Here is a 22037-nt window from a genome sequence, read left to right as displayed (position 1 = left end):
TACTCCGAACGTGACTCAAAAAAAAGTAAAGAAAAAAAGAAAATTATTTCCTGTACTTTCGCCTTGAAACATAACTTAGATCTTCTGTAAGTGCACTAGTACTTCGCTCAACTAGAATGCCCGTTCCCTTTTTACTTTATGCACTGTGTTAACAATTGAAAAATAAAGCGCATCACTACGTGACTTAAAGTTGTTACATAACATAAAAATATGTTAAAAGAAATTGAAGGTTAAAACAATTAGCACTAAGAATAAAAAAATATGTTTTATAAATACTAAAAATAGTCATACTCTAAAGATAGGTTAATGGTAATTAAAAGAATTCTTTAAAACATCCAACAAAAAGGTTTGAAAACTCTTACCAAAACTTCAACAATTGATCCAACGGCACAAGGTTCCATACCAGTATAGACAATGCTTGCAAGCTCTGGCATAGCACGTACATAAATAGGGGCACCTTTTACAAGATCACCATCGTAATAAATATTAACCTGTACAAATAATAGTTCTTATACAGTCACAGAAATAAAAATTGAATAAGTAACAAATAGAACTACAATTGCAATCCTATCCAGTCGAGAGTGCAAGTGACACTGGTCACTGCTACTAACATAACTTGTTCACATTTAGAAAGTAAAACTGAAAATATATTTAGAGGTTCGTTCTTACATCATTCAAGTTTTTTATCGTGTTTTGAAATCATTAAAGTTGTCACCAAGAAAATAAATATAAACGTAACAGGAATATTACCAAATATAATTTTTTTTATATTTTCACTTAATACAACTGAAACGATGTGAGAGGTATATTTATAAAGAAATGAATCTATAATTGTGGGCATTACCTCATGTATACCAACTCTAACAGGAGTAAAAACTCCTTTTCCTCCTGAAGAATTCAAAGTCAGTCTACAGTCTAATTTTTCCCCTTCTGGAGCAATTACTTCTGCGGTTATAAGTTTAGGTTCTAAATCTGACAGATAGTCCAACTGAACGTTAGTCTGAAAAGTATTTTAAAAAACAATAAAATTAGAAATGCTAACATTATATTTTACATAAGTTATTATTAACTGAGTTCTGGAGTTTAAGTAAATTATTTCTACAAAATAAAACGTCAAGATGGGTTGTATCAAATTTTTTTTTTAGTCATCAAAGAAAACTTAGATTTAGTTTTAGTTGATATGACTAAAAAAATGCCTAGGAACAAACTTAAATCAGAGATGAATCTTTCAAAAAGTTCCAATTGCTCATTTCTGTTTGCGGCAGATCTACTGATCTTATTGCAACTCCATCTAATTGCAACTTTCGTGCTAGACACATAATCTTGCTTCCTAGCTTTTAATTTAGAAATTAATGCAGTTTGCTGCAGGATACGATTGTTTCCTGACTATTTGTGATAGAACTATAACTTAAATCACCTGTGTGAAAACTCTAGTAGTATGACTTTGAATGGAAGCTTGCATTAGTGTGGTAGCCGGAGGTCTTGGAGGAATCCATTGGAAACTAGCCGCGTACGCCATGACTCCCAAATGTTCTACATTCTGATCTACCATATCTCTAGCTCTCAATATTGGTTCCACGCCTAATTTAGCACCTGCGGCTAAACCTGAACATAACAATTATTCTCGTTAATACAAAAGCTTCCCTATAACAAAAATTTGAATAAAGCAATGTATTATCTCTTGAGTAACAATAAATATTATTTGTGGATGATCAATATTTCGGGTTCCAGATGACACTAAAAAGAAAGAATGTGAATAAAATAAGAGATCCAATTTGAAGATGAAGGCCTGAAGGAAAATGAGATGTGGAAGGTCTTTTGTAAGATACATGAACGAGAAATACACTGATAGCCCTAAGGATTGAGAAACTAAATACAAACAAGAGGAGAAAATCCTTATTGAGAAGAGGATGGACTGGTCATTTCGGTAGAACGATAATAAAATATAATGTAACGCTATTAAGAATACTTTACTTTTAAAACTATATAATTATTTTCTTCGCTTAAATTAATTTGATTAACTACCTAGTTGGAGACCAGATACTTTTGTGTCAGTAAAGTTTGTTAATTGTTTTGTGTTTTAACCTCTTATATTTGGATGTTTATTATTCAAATAAAGTTTTTCTGTGCAAAAGTCATTTGGAGGTAATAAGTTTTACAGTGACTCTACTCTGAAACTTTTAATTCTTACTTTTGAAAAAAATTTTAGGGTTCCAGTAACTTTTTTTTTTGCTGTTGGTTGTCATAGATGGACCAGACAGATACTGATGGGAAATTAGATTGAGCTACATTCCAACCATCTTAACATAAAGAAAGAAATGAAAGAAGAAGGTTTATTTATCTTTAGAGTGGTATACCTGCATTGAGATTAGCTTCCCAAACGGAGGGATCATTACTGTGACGATACTTAGCGGTGGCTCCAAGTGAAGTTGTTAAAGCACAAAGTACACTGCCATCATTCCAGTCAGTCTATTAAACATTAAACCCAATAAGTTTGTTTATATAATAATAATTTAAACAAAAAAAAAGAAAATGAAATAATTTACTAACCGTAAAATTTTTAACTTTCTTATCAGGTATTTGCCTGTTAACCCATCTTAATGTGGCCCTCGTACCTGGACTACTATCTTTCATGAAATATGATAGATAGGTCATGCCAGAGAGTTCGTCAAGATGGGGTGAAGCAAGATATTCCGGTTGTAGTACTTGAGGTACACCCAGTCTATTCTTAGCTATTTCCATCGCTCGCCGACAGTTTTCAGTACTGTGAACATTAGTTAATTTTCAATTTATAAAAATAAATTATTAATATTTAGGAACTCATTTTAATTTTATCACTAAGGTATAGTTTCTTCGGCTAATACACTAATTACTCGGAAAGTTATAAAATTTTGATAAACCCTATGGAATGTTACTGCGTAGTTACAAAGAGAAGAAGGTTACAATCTTGCGTTGAGGCGTTTCAGTGCGTTACATTAGACACGTTTCACAGACCACTTTCGCTTTCACAGATGTTCGGCTGAAGAAGAGAGAAGATCTGTATTAAAATTCAATACGTTTACAACGTAGAATAACTTTGAAGGGCCATGAATAAATTTGTAATATTCTGCTGAAACTTTATTTCCAATGATCATGGTCCATTAAATTTCAGTGAAGGATATCACCTCATAAGAAATAAATTGAAGCCAAAAAAACTATTTCATATTACATTATTTGGTAAGGAAGCAATCATAAAAGAAAAATGTTCAAGGAAATATCTGTTTCCAGTTCTATCAATCTTCATAAAGTCCCTGGCAGATTTTTTTTGTTTAGTAACTGTAACATTTTGGCTTGACGTAAAGGTTATTCAACAAGTTATAAAAATTAATGATATCTAACAAGTGACATTTAAAAGATAGTTTTTTCGTTTCGTATAAGTACTGATAATTTTTTTTCCCAAAATAATTATAGTACTGCCAATTTCATGTCAATTGATTGCTACAATTTGTTTTCTCATTATCTGTAACGCTCTAAATGAATAATTGCAGAAAAATAAAACATTTCTTTTGGCTTCCTTTGAGATGATTATTTTAATTTTTGGTTATTGTTGTAGGTACCGAACTTGACCATCTAATTTCTGCTACTCTTATCTAACGTTGGTCTTTGCACAACAAATCCTGATCTTCCTTTTTTGACTCCGCCCAGCCACTCCCTTATTTTAGATTTCGGTCCAACCTTTGGCACCCCAGAGAGGAAAGGAGAAACCACCTGAGACAGAGTTTCTGGTATCCCTCACTGGCCCTGATACTTCAAATTCTTCCTGCATAACAGGACAATAAATCTACCAAAGTTCTTTTCTCTCCTTACTTTGAAGATTCTCTCAGTGAAGTTCATAGCAATGATAGGTTTGCATTTTCCAGTTTTGGCTCATTAATACTTGAGTGCTGAATTTATTAAATACGCCCCATTTTTTTTTCTTTTATTCCAAGATTTTTTGCCTTCTAACAGATTGATCTATTTGTTTCTCGTTATGCTAATTTCTCACGTCAAGAAGTTAGAAGTGCTTTTCTTTATTTATTATAATTATTTTTTATTCTGGATAAGGATTTTTGTAATTTTGTTTCTCATAATGTCTTATACAGGTCAGGGATGGAAATTATCATAAATAATTGAAATACTTTGCATTAAAATTGGTAATACATTTAGTTTTGTAAAAAAGGTCATTACAAATATTATAAAGCAACACTGACCAAAACAAATGAAAGGACAAAATTACACCTAAATATGGTTAAAAAAAGAAATAAGCATAAGGAGTAAAATTCCTGCGGCTAGGTGGTCTGTGGTTAAATAAACCCAGTGTTTGTTGTAATGGTGGGGATTTCTTTAGCTTAGTTGAACTGTAAGATAAACGTTCAACTAACTGCGATATGAACACGAACATATTGTATTCACTAGGACATAGTTCTCTCTGTGTTTAAACTATGCAGTCAATCAACAAAGGCTCGCCTCGCTTACCTTTCATATTTATTAAGGTGCCTCCAATTTGGCATTAGACCAGGTTCACAATAATCTAACAGTGCGTTTAAATAAATACCACTGTTCCAGTCTGTTGTGAAATTGTTCACCTCACACTCTGGTAGTACAGCCTGCAACAAACATTAAGCTGTATTATTAATATTGTAAAAATTAACACATCTTTTTAAACAGTGAAAAGCTAATTTGTTTAGATTCTAATTAATTTTTTTTATTGCGGCTCAAAATATGACACAAATTTTAAAACTGGAAGGCAATATCACCAAACATAATTGATGTCCTAAAATTTGACGAAGAAAGTGATTCACAACTCGCCTAAAGTAAGAACAGAAGAAGCCTGCTGTAAAAATAACGTTAAAAAAATTTCACTTCACTGCAGAGTCAGTTGGAAATTAGTAATTACAACCAGTGATTTAATGTAGTAGGTACAGCCAATACTTCCAGTTTCACTGAAGGACAATAAGGCACAACGGTAAGGTTTCTTCGATGGACAATAACGTAGCTATGACAGATCAAGCCAGCGATTTTATCAGCACTGCAATCCTAACCACATTTTCAATAAGTTTTCGAATTTTTTGTCTTTTCTTTTCTTTATTGACACTTACCTGGAGTTTCCTCGAAGTGCATCAAAACTAATGATCAGTAATAACGATTCTGCAGGACAGGAACAGAAGACTCCATTTTTTTTTTATCCACTCGCAACTTTATAGTTATTGTAAATGTTCAAAGATCATCGTCAATATGACTTTGAGGTCATTGTATTCTTAACAAAACCAATTTTGGGATATTTCATTAATTACTTTGAACTTTAAAGCGGAAGGATTATTAAATATTCCAAGAAATTCTGTTTGTTATTTATTTTTTATTTTAAAAGTCTTTAAAGTAATTTCGAGCCGTTGAAATGCGCCATAATTTTGACGAATGGACTGAAAGAGTTTAAAAAAAAAATGAGTTTAAGATTAATAAACTGTTCGCTGCAAATATGTTCAGGTGGTGATCAATACAAAACTCAAATTTGAAAGTTTCAGATGATCTCCTTACTTCCCTTGTTACCATAAAAGATAAATTGGATAATGATAAAGTGAGTTTAAAAGAACACCATTTTTTAGAGAATTCTAACGGATTAAAAGATCACACGTCGGTTTACAGTCCCATAAATGGAAGTGACCAATTTTTAAAAAAAATAGATTTGTGGGCTATTTACGGAAATATCAGCACAAATCACAGCAATTGAGGAATCACAATTACACCATACATAACAGTCTCAGTTGATTTGTGTAAAATTGAAGTAAGTAATTGGACTTAAAATAAAAATGTAAAATTGATAGGAATTACAATGGAAGGTATATGCAAAAAACAATTTGTATCCGATAGTATTTTTAATCTAATATCAGTGGTATAATAGTTGCAAATGATCAGCATTGCACTGCTTTACATATGTGGTATTTGAAAAGCCAGAATGATGTCATTGATTAATGGCACTCCCAACGCCCATCGGTTTATTCCGCTTTATTCTATATATGGATTAATCCTTGGCCAAATTTCCTTCCCGTTAGGTTATAAATTTAAAAAAAAATTAGTTTAGCATCATGTGCAGTTCCTCTTAATGAAACTGTAGAAAATTTAATGCAATAATATTTCACTGTATATATTTAGTCAAGCTTAATTGTAGAAGTCAAAATCCTAAATTTGATGGATTTGATTTTATTTTTTTGGAACTTTGAAAATTTTCGTGAGCATTTATAATTTGGTGGTTGTACGAAATCTGATCTGAAAAAAATTGACGCGATTATTCTAATTTTATCCAAAAATAAAAACAGGAAATAGTATTTACAGTGGATAAATTGGGTGCAAAGAAAAATGCTCGAATAACTTGAAAGTTTTTACAAAATCCGTTAACATTAAAACTAATATTTTTTTAAAAAGAAGCCAAAAAAAAGAAGATGTATTGCAACGTTAGTTGAAAAAGAAATTACTTTTGAACCTAATAGTGTAGAAAGTTTGCCTCAGTGACTCTTAAAAGTTATCGCTTTAAAAATAATAGGAAAAAATAGATAAATATGTGGATGGACAATATATTTTGAAATTGTCAGCGATATAAAAGTATAACATGAATTGTTCAAACAATAATTCACTAACTATATATGTATTATATATGTACTTAAATTGTACACTTCGTACTTCACACAACGTTGCAGTGTCAAAAAAGAGAAAGATGTGAGGGGACTGAATATGAGCTGAATGCAATTGCTAGAGCAATCGATTTTTAACAACAAAAATCTTGCGAGTGCCCATTTCGAGTTGGTTTTCGTAGGGTCTCCTAACATATCTGAAATCTATTCAGCATTATTGGCCACAGTCCAAGCCAATCTTCGGCTTCTGAATTTATGTTTATACTTTATTTAATGAAAAAGGATGCCTTCTATCCTGTAAAAAATGTATCCTCAGATTATCGTGGCCAATAGTGAGCCTGAAGCAAGTAGTAAATACTTTTCGTAGAAGGGTGGTAGAGATCCTTATACACAGAGGAGTTCGACTGTATCAGTTCATTTCCCCACTGCTTCCTGAGCTTGCCAATTTATCTCTGTTCTTGCCTGTTCATGGATGACAGGTACCTTTGGCTGTTGAAAATCGCTTCCTTTTCAGCCATCTTACTTTCCTTAATCCCGCAGTATATTATAACTTATGTGGCTTTGTTTATTTAACATTTTTAGTCAAGTGCGTGAAGATTGATGGACACGTTATCCAGAAATGCAGGACATGTGGCCACTGAGTAGGCAGGCGAACTAGCGAAGAGATTCTCAAATAAATACTTTTTTTATGTGCCAGAAACTTTTCTGAAAGCCTTCCGCTGTGACACAAACACAAGTCACTAAGAACAGGGCAAGACGCAATTCTGAGGATTAAGCAAGACCATATCACTTATCTAAGACAAGCAAAGACACGTCATTTTCTAAACTTTAAGCCCGATTCTTATCGTACGGGTTTCAAAGTATTTTAGGTAATTGTAGACTACAACTATCTCTACAATTGAAATAAATATGAACTTTGTCAAGGTATTAGAGATAGGAAGAAAAAATGTACTAATCTTTCCTCTCCACCGACCCAACACAAAAAGACTCACTCCGCATACGGGACTACGCATTTGAAAATGTAGCTGAGTTTGTTTACCTGGGATCTCTTGTGACAGCCGATAATGACGTCTCCCAAGAAATAGGAAGGAGGTTGATGTCGGCTAACAGGTGCTATTACGGCCTAAATAAGCACCTTAAAAGTAAATTGCTGACAAGAGGCACCAAACTTAGGCTGTACAAGACCCTCATTCGGCCTGTCTTGGCCTATGCCTCAGAGACCTGGACCATCTCAAAGACAGACGAACACCGTTTGCAGGTGTACCGAGAGAAAACTACTGCGCAAAATCTACGGCCCAGTACGTGAAGGCACGGCCTGGCGACGTAGGAAGAATAGAGAGTTATATGATCTAATGAAGGAACCCCCAGTAGTAGCCTGGATTAAATTAAACCGGCTGAGATGGGCAGGCCATGTGGCGAGGCTGAGTGCCGATGAGATTTCCTCCAAACTGCTGCGCGGGACCCCGGATAGGAGACGGAGGGTAGGGAGACCTAAACTGCGTTGGACTGATGGAGTTGCCCAGGACGCGAGGAATATCCTCGGACTGCGTAACTGGATGGCGGCCGCTAGAGATAGAGACGACTGGCGAAAGCATATTGAGGAGGCCAAGACCCACATTACTGGGTTGTAGAGCCAGGAAAGAAGAAGAAGAAGAAGAAGAAGAAGAATCTTTCATATTACCTAAATTTTGAATCATAATACCTCGATTTCTGTTGTACGGAATTTTATGTATTTTGGTAGAAATATAGACTTCATTTAACTCTGTATTGTTTCAATTTTGACCTGCTGATCGCCCCAGAAGATATAACCTTCTGGAACCAGACAAAAGTGGCCTTTGCATGATTAAGATAAAGATACCGATCCAAGACATCTGCCACAGGGAAGGCTTAGTTTTTGAATCAACAGCACTTCTGAATCTTTCAAAGTTGCTTTAAGAAGACTGCGGGATCTGCTAGTGAGCGTTGATTTACGCATTGATTGAATAAATTAACCGGAGAACCTCACAATGAACTTCATCTCAATGAGATCTGGGGCTGGTTTACACTCCCTCCTTTCCTCATAATACAACTATTATAAAAGTAGTTAAACAACATGGGGCCCTTATCATGCCTTGGAGATCTTCCATCTTTACAACATTTATCTGCATAAACTATCACTCATTTTCCAGCAATTACAATATCTGAATGTGAAATTAAGTTTTAACTTACCCTTAACCATGCCAACATAAGTTTCTTGGGCGGGAACTTGGATCTTCCAATTTGATATCTGACTATAAGTGACCAGATCAGCCCCAGGATCAACTTCAAATTACCATTCACTATGTCCACATTACCTAAAAACAAAAAACAATAAAGTTTATAATACGCTAAAAACTATTACACCAGAAAACTATGACTAAAAACCATTTTATAATTCATCGTTGAAACTTACAAACAAATGCTTTTGATGATTAAAAAAAAAAAAAATTGAATATTTGTCACAACTTAAGTAATTCTTTTAATCAACAGAGCAACTTTGTTTTCGAGTTAAGATTTTTTGCCATTTTTACGAATTATGTTCTCTTTAACTTGTAATTTACTTTCCAGGCAACGTAACGCATCACTTTCATATCAAAATTTTTTAATAAATAATTTGAGTTTATAAGATTTTTTGTGGAAGCAAAGGCATTAAGGCTGGCGTATGTCACTTCGATGCACTGTCCAGATCTACTCCCTCGTAAAGAAAGTAAACATTTAATAACCCCCAAAAAACCTCCCATCAGTACCTCATCTTACTCATCGGTAAGAAATCTATTATGAAGACGAAATGTTAATTGTAACACGCCAGCCTTATTCCCGAACAATAAGACGAAATTAAAATAAGATAAAATTTTATTTTAAATAAAAAGAGGAAATATGTAACACAACAGTGCCAATTATATTTCGCTTCTGCAACAATAATAGGCCGCCACAACTATAACAGGAACTCGTTAATCAACTGTTATTATAATATCTAATTAGTACTGCAGTTTCCCCAGAACATGAAACATGCAATATTTAAGCTTGAATCAATTTATCAATAATTTATATCATTACCTTGAAAATATTTTGAATTTGTGAAGTGACCAAGGAGCTACATAGTTGAGCGGATTAGAACAATTATTTGAAGTTTAATTCTCCGAATTTTGATCCAATAATATCTTAGGTGAAGTCAAACGGAAGAAAGACAAATATTTTATTAAGATCAATTATAATGAGAACTCTGCAGTGTGGTTTTCTTCATATAGCAATCCAGGCAGATTCAATGGGGAGGAGACTGGAAGAACACTCAATGTATTGACAGACTGCATTACACATCAACCAAAGAAGATTTAGATTAGAGTCGTTCTAGGCAACTTACATAACTGTCAACATTTTAATAAAGAAGAAGTTGCAAATCTGTGTAGAAAAATCAATTCATACCGAAAGATGACAATGATTTATTAGAACAGAAATTTCTGCTTCTTGCCAGACTTTATGATATAAGCATCAGATTTCTAATTTATAATTAATGGACATTATTAATACTTAATTAGTTTTTATTTAATTATTTATTTATTTATATTTAATCTTTTATTGAAATTTGCGACTGCAACGGTTGTTGCAACAAGCAAAAATGTGATATAATATAGAATCTTGATTGAAGATTGGAGAAGGCACCCAGTGGCGACACTCCATTAACGTGAACAGATCACTATACTGTTATGAGGAGAGTAGGTCGAGGGGCCATCTTCTCTTCAATCTCCTTGGAGGATTGCCTGGTAATGTGGAAGAAGATAAGGTGTTCAATTAAAGGATTAGGATGAGCTGCTGTAAAGGAATGAAATTTTAAGAAACGAGTTTTAGTAAGGTCGTTGATGAAAGGGATTTTGAGAGCAGTATGAATGGTGAGGTTAGAAATGTAGAATGGAGCGTTAAGTAGTTTACGTAGTATTTTTGATTGTAAAGTCTGGATGCGTAAAGAATTGGAACGTTTAGGCGATCCCCATACTTCAATGCCGTGTGACCAAATAGGTCGCAGTAAAAAACAGGTATAAGAGTCTTTTGTTTTGTAAGTTGAGTTTCGATCGTTTGTCAAGTCGTCTGGCGAGAAGTTTGTAGCGTTGGTTAATTTCTTGTCTTTTCTGTCTAATATGGGGATTCTATGACAACCGTTTGTCTAGGTACAGTCCAAGGAGGGTCCGAAAGTGTCCGTGTGTTATGTTTTAGTGAATAGTCACCTAAACATTCTGAATACCAAAAAAAAAATTGTCAATGAGATTTAAAATAATAATAATAATGTAAAGCAAACTAGAGAACTTGATTAGTTGAAAGATATATATTGAACTTTTTAGATCCTGTTAATAAAAATTAGACAAGTGTTATGGCCCCCTTTTGAAAGAATACTGAATGCTGAAAGACAAAATATAAATGTAATGTAAAGTTCGGCCACCCATTGTCTTTAAGCAATGGTCTTACGGTCTGGGAGACAAATTTTCTTAAAGGAAGTCAAAATTGGTCATCAAAAATGTTGAAATCATTTGATTGCCACCAGAAATCGGAACCGTATTTGTGTTATAAAGGAAAACTTAACGTTTCGGTAAAGAATTTTGATTTAAGATTCAGTGATGGCACGTTTTGAGGCAGATATAAGTGACAGAGACTGATGATCAATCACTACGAACGGTTTCGTCCGTAAATCATTTTTTTTTTAACCTAGAAAACACATATTTTGTTCCAAAATTGTGAACAATTCATTCCTATAAACTTGTTCCTTCTGTAATATTGCAGTTTATTGGTTAGCAGTTTAAACATCCAGCTTCATATACAAATACAAATTGGAGAGAAGATTAAACAACTAGACGATAACACTTTCACTGTTAGCGGCAAAATACTTCCTGTGTCTAACGGACTAGATCTTGTTGGTGCCTCTCTTAACACAGTATTCCACTATTTATCTGATCAACAGGTGAAATTCAACCATCTACTTGTAAATTCAGTGTTAAAAACTGAAATATATCTCTTGATATTTCTTCATTTTAAAAATTCTTCTATTTACAAATGGAAAAACACTTTCACTAGATTATTGAAGCAAGGTTAGGAACGCTTAACACAAACACAACTTTAACCTGCAGTTAAGATTAGATATTGCACGCTACTATTTGAACTGCAACCTGTGTGTGTATGTTCAATTACATAAATGTATTTGAAGATTTATTTGCATTTTGTCGATGCAGTTTTGTAACTGCATGTTTGTAGATTGTGTAAGAAGTATAAATAACCAGATCTTAACTTAAGCTACTTAAGGTTTCTACTGCCAAGTTTAATTTCATCTGTGTTAACTCGTATGATTAGTTTTCGAAACTAAATAGATAATGATTTTTATTTTATTTTACTGATTATCTCTGATTATCTACTGGGTTAGACATTGAGCGAGCACCCAGCAGTTGGACCCACGAATGGCTGGCAGTTGTTTTAAGGGAAATCCTTCTCTCTACCTATGACCCTTAGAGCCTTTGGGTTAGAGTGTTCACCATGCGACCCACATGTCCATCCTCCTAGGTCCAGCCGGTAAAACTGGCACGGTCATTGACACAGATAACGCTGAATGCACGTGCCCACTTATCACACACACACACACAGCCTTTTGGTCTTTTTATAGGGCTTGATGAGCTCATAAAACATCTCCATATGAGTGTCTGAAGTAGGTGGGACCAGCTCCCAGGCAGTTTTTGACAAAAGGATAGAGGAACTGTCTCTCACATCCTTCCTGGTTACGGTGCAATCGGCGATTCAACAGTTCTGGTAATTGGAATCCAAAGAAGACAAAAAAAGGCTGGTGACAAAATATGGACCTTGTACTAATAGGAGAGTTTTCTCCTATTAGAACTTCAAGAAGGAGGCCCTCTTTTGGTTGCAGCTCCTTTGGAGTAGGAACCGCCTCATGATGGGGCCAAGAAATGCAAAATATTAAGAAGCACTACTCGAGACTAGACTAAGCATGATATTAATGAGTTAGTCCCTCATTTAGTAAAAATGACAGCTTTCATAGTGAGCAACTTATAGTACAACGCTTTGAAAGGGGTTCTACAAATTCAAGAATTTTTTTTTTAAATGAATCTTCCATATGTCTGTATCACTGTACAAACGAGGAGTGGATGTTAAGAATAACTGCAGGCAAATCAATCAAGATATTATGGTAATGAATCACCAGGAGATCCTGTCAACAATCCAAAATTCATAAACCGGATCATCAACTAATCTGTATTAAAACTGAATCATTTTCATTTCAAAACTTTTTTATTTCTGAGATTCTGACGGAGACCGCTGCGTTAAGCTTTCCTATAATTGCCATTTTAACATAGTTCAGATTTCAGCAATAAATTAAGCTTCTTCAGACCAATTAAGATGACACTTTTCAGTAGAAATCATCCAATAGATTTTCAACTAACTTAATGTTAGAACATTTTATCAACTTTGATTTAGTTAATACTAAAAGAGAACTTATTAATCAATAATACACTTTAAGTGACATTACGATAGTTAAGAACGTGGCTTTCCTTGAAACTGTTGCTCACTAACAATAACAAAATAAAAAAATATGTTTAAAAAAATACTTGAAAAATGAAGGTATTTAGTAACAAATAATTAGTGGTATGGGACCATCACAATACTGAGGATGTAACACAGAATTCCCAACTATTATTAACACATCTATATTAAGGTACCAATAATAAGAATTGTGCAATCTAATGTAATTGTTTTAATCTAAGAAATTCTATAATTAACATTTTCCTTTCTTGATTACTTTATTGTGGTTATTATTATTATTATTATTATTATTGTTATAAACAACATGCAACAAGTGTAGGATGCAAAATCAACAAACAAATATTTCTAATGTTTTAACTTTTGCAAAATCTTATGTATAGGGGTTTCAAAAGGAAGGTACCAATTTTGAAACCTAAATATGTTATCTATGCATGTTTACAACACTAATGAAACTTAGTAAGGAGTTGCAGCATCAATTTCATGTTAAGTTGTTAAAGATTGCTCGCATCTCGTTATACTTAATTATGAGACAGTAATCATCAAAACACAAAAAGTTATCAGAAAGCTCATACTTCAAATTTCGTTTGGTTTTAAGCTTGAATTACAAATTTTGAAACCTAATATTATGGTCTCAGTAAAAATCCATTCCTTGCATTTCGAATTAATCAATTAATTTTTTAAGAAAATTAACTCAGGGCAGTGTCCTAGGTCCTATTCTTTACTCCTTGTATACAGCAGACATACCTCAACATCCAAATACTATCCTCTCCACCTTTGCTGACGATACTGCTATCTTATCTTCACATTCCGATCCCCTTATCGCTACACGAACTCTACAAACACACATCAACCACTTACAGGACTGGCTTTTCAAATGGAGAATCAAAACCAACGTTACGAAGTCTAAGTTTATAATATTTACTCTCAGACGGAAAATCCTACCTCCTGTCATCTTGAACCAAACTCCTATACCAGCTGTGGACAAAGTACGTTACCTTGGACTGCACCTAGACAAACGGTTGACATGGAATCCCCATACTAGACTGAAAAGACAAGAAACTAACCAACGCTACAAACTTCTCGCCAGACTACTTGACAAACGTTCGAAACTTAACCTACATAACAAAAGACTCTTATATCTAATGTTACTGCGACCCATTTGGTCATACGGCATCGAAGTATGGGGATCGACTAAGCGTTCCAACTCACTACGCCTCCAGACATTACAGTCAAAAATACTTCGAAAACTTCTTAACGCTCCGTTCTATGTATCTAACCTCACTATCCATAATGACCTCAAAATTCCTTTCATTACAGATCTTACTAACACTCGTTTCTTCAAATTTCATTCCTCTACAGCAGCTCATCCTAACCCTCTCATAGAACATCTATCTTCCTCCACATTACCAGGTAATCCTCTAAGGAGATTGAAGAGAAGATGGCCTCGTGATCTTCTCTTATCTTAAGCACGTTACTGGAGTGGCACCACTGGGTGCCTTCTCCAATCATGATTTCCCGTTATTTCTTTTCTCTTTCACCGTATTTGCTTGTTGCAGTGGTAAATTGCAATAAAAGATTAAAAAAAAAAAAAAAAAAAAAAAATTAACTTCAGATTTCTGGCATTAATAGTGCAACTTTAAACTATCGTTATTAAATGTCTCGTTGATATTTTATTCAGTGTTAAGATTCTCAAATGCATTGTGAGAGTAGAACTGTCACCATTACAATTATAGCAATTGCATAAGAGTTTTCTATGCACTTTAGTTCTTGTAACAGTTTTTCCCTAGATTTTATCTATGACGTAAGTTCTTTAAATAACAATAAAATTAATTAACTAGAAGTGATGATAAAAATGCAATGAATGTGTTGACTGTCTAAAGCGAGTTCTCTTCGCGTGTTAAAGACAGCTGCTACAGGCACAGTCCATTGACAGCTAATTAAATAAGGAAGGAAAAAAAAAAGACAGTAGACAAATTACTACTCTTATAAGCTAATATCCTCCTGTTTACACAAGATCTCGTGAGGCGGCACCTTTGCGTGTGGCCCAAGAGAAGATGATTTTTTTAAAAGATAAGCGAATCTTGAAATGGAATACGATATTCTTTTTATAAAGAATTTAGTTTAAATCTTTTTAAACTAAAACTTATACTTCTTTTTTTCTTGTAAATATCTCATTCACTGGTGAGACCTGTCAAGGCGTAAGACAGCGAGATAGTTTGGTGGTATGTCTTTCTTTTAAGACTACCTCTAAAAAAAAAAAAAGATGTGCAAGATATTAGATAACAGTACTGGAGGCTATAAAAATGAAGAATGACTGACTTGTTGAGACAGACAGGTGTTTAGCACATAGGTTATTGGGCAACTCAAAACAATAATGTGTTTGAAGATATAAAAAGTAAAAATATTATGACAAATAGACATTCTTTAAGACTATTTATGACAAATATTAAGACTATTAAGACTCTTTAGCCGTTTACCTTGTATTAGGACATCAGGGAATAGTTATTCCTGACTTCCACATTGGACTTGTTCGCTTAAACTTACCCGAAGAACCTGGTTTCCTTCGTTAGAGGAGTATTCACAGAAAGTAGAAGTGGCTTGACTATTCCTAATTGCTGACTCGACCAGAGATTTCCCTAGAGAGTCTGGTTAGTTACAAGGTATTAGAGAGGACATACCCTACCAAGAATTCTCATGAGAGAGTCCTCTTCGGAATATTAAGGGTGGATAATGGAGGAAGAGGTAAAATTGCTCTAAGGATGGTTTTCCCAAACTGTCGGCTTGATTGTTTCGCCTCTGATATACGGTTTAGTAGAGTCAATCAACCTTTTTGACTTTAAATTTAACGCAATTTGTCAAAAGAGGTGTCAAGTGACTTCTGCAATGCGATCTACCGCATACTATAATTTGTCTAATTGAGTAAGGTCACTCTCAATCTATTCTTCAATAATGCTCGACAGAATCAACAACTTGAAAGATCTGAAATTTTATTTTAGGCTCTTAAGTTTACCTGAGCGGATTATCTTGTTTTGGAACCGAAGGAACAATGAATGGCATTAGCATAAGTACATTTTCGGGCTTCAAAAGTAATTGTTTTTTAGAACTTAAGTTTAAACTTACCCTTAACCATGCCAACATGTTCAAGCTCCCAAGTTGAAGATCCCAATATGAATTATCTCAACCACCAAAAGTCACCAAAATCCATCATTTCCTTGCATGAAGACTTTTAATCCTTTGTACAGATTTTCTTTTAGCTTTTCAACAACTTTTCTCTATAACAGCAGCCGATCAGGATAACCTAATTTAGCATAGCTTCAACTAGCACAACTTTTGCAAAATTAAAGTTTAATGACCTCTTAAATAATACTACTAATGACCATTTCAACAAGATAAACATAAACTATAATAACGAACTAATTTAGAGAAAATAAACTAACTAAGCTAAAGACACGCTCCAAACAAATAAAACATATTTAGTTACAGTTACAGTTAAATTTTAATTTTCTCAATTTTTTATGGTGAAAGTGTAGATCCCTTTATTGAAATATATTTATACAATTAAATCATAAAAATAATGCAAAAACCAATAATTTATAACAATTTTTCAAAATGAGCATTAAATGTAGTCAATTTGTCTTTATGCAAAGCAAGTTCAATGAAGTAATTGATGGAAATAGGACACCGTTATTTGTGATTCTATCACTCATTTCTTACGTTATGTCGACAAATATAACAACGAAGGAGTGCCAACTTACCTGCTGAGATAAGGTCACGTCAACTTTACTATTTTTTAAAAGAATAATATTTTACAGTGAAATAATTTTTATTACAAAGCAAAATTTGGATAAAAGTTCATAAAGTTTGTATTTCAATCGATTGTTAATTAAATTTTATGAAATTGTCTATGTGAAGTGATAAATGAATTTGATTTATTATTTATTTAAGGCGCTTCAACATCTGCAACTGGCGCCGGTTGTTTTTTTCTAGTGCACTCCGTTTAGTCAACTGTAAGGAGCTTCTAGGAAGAGAAAAATCTAAAAGGCCATCAGCTAGATTCGAACCTGAGATCTAACTAAGCTAATCTCTTTTTTAAAAAACATTAGCAATTAACAGATACCAAAACCGAATTACGAATAACAATAAATATTCTATGTTAGAAGGAGCCTTAATTCTGCATAAAAAATCGAGCGGCTGAAGATTCATTCGGAAGGTGGCTGAAATTCAGCAAGAGTTGTTCACCAAACTAGTTTTTAATTTTAAACCAGATTAAACCAATAACTTATTTCAATTCTACAAAATTAAAAGTTACATGGAGTTTAGAGAGAGAAGTTAACATTATTATAGTATTTTCAGGTCAACCATCCGACTAAAAAGAAGCTAATTAAGTCTTTTTAGCAGAATAATTTTAAAAAAAAGTCCATCATTTATTTATTTACCAAATATTGTAATATTTGAATACTAATCATAAATAAGATCAAGTTATATAAGACAAATATTTGTTAATATTGAAAAGAAGTGCATATTGCAGGAATTAATTTGCATTTTAAAGCATTATTATGCAAAAATAATATTTCTCAACATTACCGACCTTGTATTGTTGAAATTGAAGTACAAAATCACAACTGAGATTTCGTCTCATTCCTGTTTTTTGAAGTTTCGCTTTTTTTTTTATTTTCATCCATCTTCAGAGACTGAATCATCCGTTAAAGGAAAGAAATTAATGTAGACGGAGAGCTGTTCTACTATATGTACAGAGTGTATTTCTATATTACCAAAATGCAGGAGGGTTTTCTTTTAATTAATACTTCCTGGTTCGTTTGTTTGAAGAGGAGATTCGCGTTTGTTACGACCGTTTTGTTTGACAATGTAGGAGCGCAAGAAATCATTAAATAGGTCGGAGATCATTAACCGAATAGATGATATAAATAAGATTGACTGCCATACCTGTGATTGGTATAAACTATGAACTTAACCTCCTCATTATACAAACATCTGCTTCTTGATTTCATCCATGTTCCAAGAAGGAAAATATCTATTCGGTGGTATCTTTTTGGAGAAATTTTGTTCTCATTGAATAATAATGGCGAACTTGGATCAAAAGTACAGACATTCAGAATTAGTAAGCTATTAAAACATATTTGATTTGCTGAAAACAAAATTTAAATCTGTAAAATAGAAAAATATTTTGGAAATAGCTATGATTCTGATGGTAACTCAAACAACTTACACAATGTAGCACACAAATGCGGCGTGAACAAGTGAGAAACTGGGAGAAATAAGCCCCCCACCCAATAACTTCTGAGAAAACCTAATTTGTAGGTCAGGAAATGTGGGCCCTCTAGGGACTGCATTTGTAAACACAACAAAATGTTGTTTCAATATTTATAGTTTATTAAGTTATGTTTTAGGAATTTATATTTCAAGTTTTTTTTTTTTAATTCTTATTCATAGTTCCGTTTACCCATTATATTTTGACAACAGGGAAATTCAGAACGCTTTTATTTTTCCTTTTTCTTCTTAGCTAACTCAGTTTAATAGAGTTCTGAGTCTAGTTCGCAAGTGCCTCAAGAGTCTAATTAACTAGTTCAGTTTGTGCTCAAACCAATGTCTGACAATGGATGAAAATCTGAAACCCTGTGCACAAAATTATGGCTGATGAAATTATTTATTTATATTATACAGAATGAAACCTACAAAATAAAAAAAAAAAAAAAATAACAATAAGCATCTCGAAATGACAAAGTAATACAGAATAAATTGGTATAACCACAAAATATGACAATCTGAATATTTTCCATTATTAGAATATGCGATTATTTAAAGAGATGAGTTTACTAACATTTGCTATTCACGAAAGCACATCAGTTCAGTTTATAACAACTTTTAAAAACTCGCCGTATCGATATTTACATCTTTGATGGTCCATATCGAAGGAAGAATCTTGCAAGTAGGATAGGAAGGTACGATTTACTTAATTATAGTTATTATCCAGCTCTTCGGATTCAATCAACTATAGAAACACAATTTAAAGGTGGATATTTATTTAAGAAACAAAATCTCATTTAAATAAATCTAATACTGTTTAAAGAATCAACATTCCTCAGCAACTGCGCAATTAATACTATTTAGTAATATGTATTTATTTTCTTGATTGCGGAGTAACGTTTTGTTTGTTTCTTTTTTTTGCTGGTGTTTTCGAATTGAATGGAATGTATGGAAGGTTTGGAGAAGGGTGTAGTCAGCGCACAGGACATCCTACATGTTGGCACCTACATTGGCCATGTGAAGGACGAACATTCTTCAATCAGGAGAACCAACCATATAAACAATTTAATATTAATCGTCATAACCCACTATGTGATAACTGAGCCTTCATAAATCTAATGTAAATACGAGGCTTTTGTTTTCTAATTTATTCTAATTAATTAAATGCCACGTCCTTCGCTGTTATTATGTGAACGTTTGTTCCGATTTTATCGGTTTTAAGAATGAATTTCCACACTTTTTCTTTTTATATTCAAATGTGAATAATAATATTTAAAACAAAAAATCTTTTGAGAACATTCATCAAATTTTCATTTACTACGTTAAAAAAATTAATCAAACGAAAGATTCCACTTAGCACTTCAATCATTTGAACAGTTTTTAAGAAATTTTGTTTAAAAAAGCTTAAAAAATTAACTTTTAAGGTCTCAGTCAACAGTTATCCTTAAGTTCAGTTCTTTTAAATATCTTTCATGCTTAGAATGCCACTTGTTATATCATTTAGTTAAATAAGACTGCCTTTTGCGCAGGTACCTAAAACAATGTCAAACCATAGACATGGAATCCACATACTAAACACAGACGAGTACGAGGTTAACAGCTATTAAATAACGAGACTGATGCTGCTATAGAAGAACTATGCATGCTCCAAATCCTAACGACCGACAGCTGTGCAGCGTAAAGCCTTCTCTTTCGATTGCAGCGTCTCACGTGTTTGTAGAGAAATTTGTCTGAACCGGACCGTCGTTTGTGTAAGAGGTGTTAGTTTCGTTTTGCCGAAAACATGATACTACACATGTAGTAGAGCAACGATTTGTCGTGTAATTTCACATCAAAACTTGATAAAACCGCTACTTAAACTTATCTTTTATTAAAAAAAGTTTATGGCGATGAATGTAGTAAATCACGTGCGCAAGTTTTTGAGTGGTTCAAGCGTCTTCAAAATGGCCGAGAAGACGTCGGAGATAATGACCGCCCGGGTCGCCCTTCCACGTCCAAAACGGATGAAAATATCGATTATAATTAATCAACATTACTACAATGAGGTACTTGCTCAACTCCGTGAAAGAGCAAGGAAAAAAACGACCCGATTTGTGGAAGAACAAGTCACGGGGTTTTCCATTAAGACAACGCGCCAGCTCACACTGTATTGTCTGTCAAGACGTTTCTCTAGCCAAGTACAACATCCCAGTTTTAGGCCAACCGCCTTGTTCGCCCATGTGACTTTTATCTGTTCCCCAAAAGTCAAATCTGCATTAAAAGGAACACGATTTCAGTTTTCCTTTGAAGCTGTGAAAGAAAAAGCGGCACGCGTCATGCAGGAGCTCACAGAAAAAAGACTTCCAGCACTGTTTCGAACAATGGTAAATTCGCATGAAGCGTTGTAGGGATAGGGGAGGGGTGTATATTGAAGTTGATAATAACTAAATTTGTATAAATTTAAAATAAAATGTTTTACAGCAATAGACTCGTTATTTAATAGCCACAACTCTTATAACTTTAGACACAAAATAGTCCAATAAAATTTTGATATCAAATACGCATAACTTGATGTATAGAGTTCAGCCAAGCATCCAGTATCTATTTTCTCCAATAATTGCAGGCCAAAATTCTTTGCTTAAATAACCAATGCTCCATAATTATTGAGTCACTAAAAACAGTTCATAAAGATCCATTAAATCTCGCCAAAAAGAAACTTTGAACTTCACCAATTATTCTAAAAGCTCTAAATCATTGACATTTCCTGACAATTCTATTAAACGCCTGAAGCGGCATTGGCCACGCAATTTTCTTCTAGGCTTTACAGGACAATAAATGTTACATTGAGGAGCTTTGCTGTCCTGTAAGTTGTGAAATTCAAGCAAATAAATAAATAAAAAGTTAAATGTGTAATAAAACTAGAAGCTCCTGGTAAATGTATGTTAACACATACAAAAGGTTGAATAGTATTACGTGACAATGTAACCAAGTTCGCACGACCATCAAATATGGCCTTGTATTCTTTCCATTTAACTTAAAAAAATTGTTTAAATATTTTAACGAATAGACGGCGAATGAGGAAACATGACAAAGATGGAAGAATGGTGAGGATTTATTTCACTCGCAAAGTTCCCACAAGGGAATGGCCAATCAGCCTTTACGCAGTAAACATTTCTTATTATTCACACCCACTTTTTGTTTTAAATATAAAAAAAATTATTTATTTAAATGATAGAATATGAAGGAGAAAATGATGAAACTGCTAAAACTTCCATCAATTTATGGGAGAATTTGAAATTAATCAGTAATTAACATGGATAGAAATGCATAATTCTTGCATATTTAACGAACGTTGGTTAATTAAAGAAGTAATTAAGCCTAAAATGAAAGTTATTCAGATTCCTAAACTATAGAATAATTAGTTTTCACTATTAGCTTCCATTTCTACTATTTTGTAACTTATAATTCAAACTGTAAACTTCATCACATCTTTAAACTAAATTAGCTCTGGATTGTTGCATAAAAATTGCAGTTATAAAGGAGGATTTTCCCAATAATTTAAAGCTAATTTTGGAAAGTTGTCTTTTATACAAAAAGAGA

At 33.4% G+C, this 22037-nt stretch overlaps 1 protein-coding gene across 2 annotated transcripts in view; it reads right to left on the bottom strand.

The window, feature by feature from the left end:
* The window catches only part of jbug (filamin-type immunoglobulin domains fbug), a 92759-nt gene that overhangs the window by 45452 nt on the left and 25270 nt on the right, over positions 1-22037 (bottom strand). The window contains exons 1-8 of one of the 2 annotated variants that reach the window (XM_074127729.1): positions 16314-16660; positions 8853-8977; positions 4495-4625; positions 2551-2764; positions 2358-2469; positions 1418-1605; positions 845-1000; positions 363-491 (exon numbers count right to left, since the gene is read on the bottom strand). In XM_074127729.1, the coding sequence (XP_073983830.1) occupies positions 363-491; positions 845-1000; positions 1418-1605; positions 2358-2469; positions 2551-2764; positions 4495-4625; positions 8853-8977; positions 16314-16323 (1065 nt within the window). In that variant the 5' untranslated portion in view covers positions 16324-16660. Of the gene's footprint in view, positions 1-362; positions 492-844; positions 1001-1417; positions 1606-2357; positions 2470-2550; positions 2765-4494; positions 4626-8852; positions 8978-16313; positions 16661-22037 lie in introns of those variants that run through there. The other variant, XM_074127728.1, reaches the window with a different exon arrangement.

The sequence above is a fragment of the Rhodnius prolixus genome, unplaced genomic scaffold, assembly GCF_049639745.1.
Source record: "Rhodnius prolixus isolate KJV_2025 unplaced genomic scaffold, Rpr scaffold_9, whole genome shotgun sequence".
In the NCBI taxonomy this organism is placed as follows: Eukaryota; Metazoa; Arthropoda; class Insecta; order Hemiptera; family Reduviidae; genus Rhodnius; species Rhodnius prolixus.
Note: the sequence above shows the minus strand (reverse complement) of the source record. Positions and strands in the feature narration are given on the sequence as shown.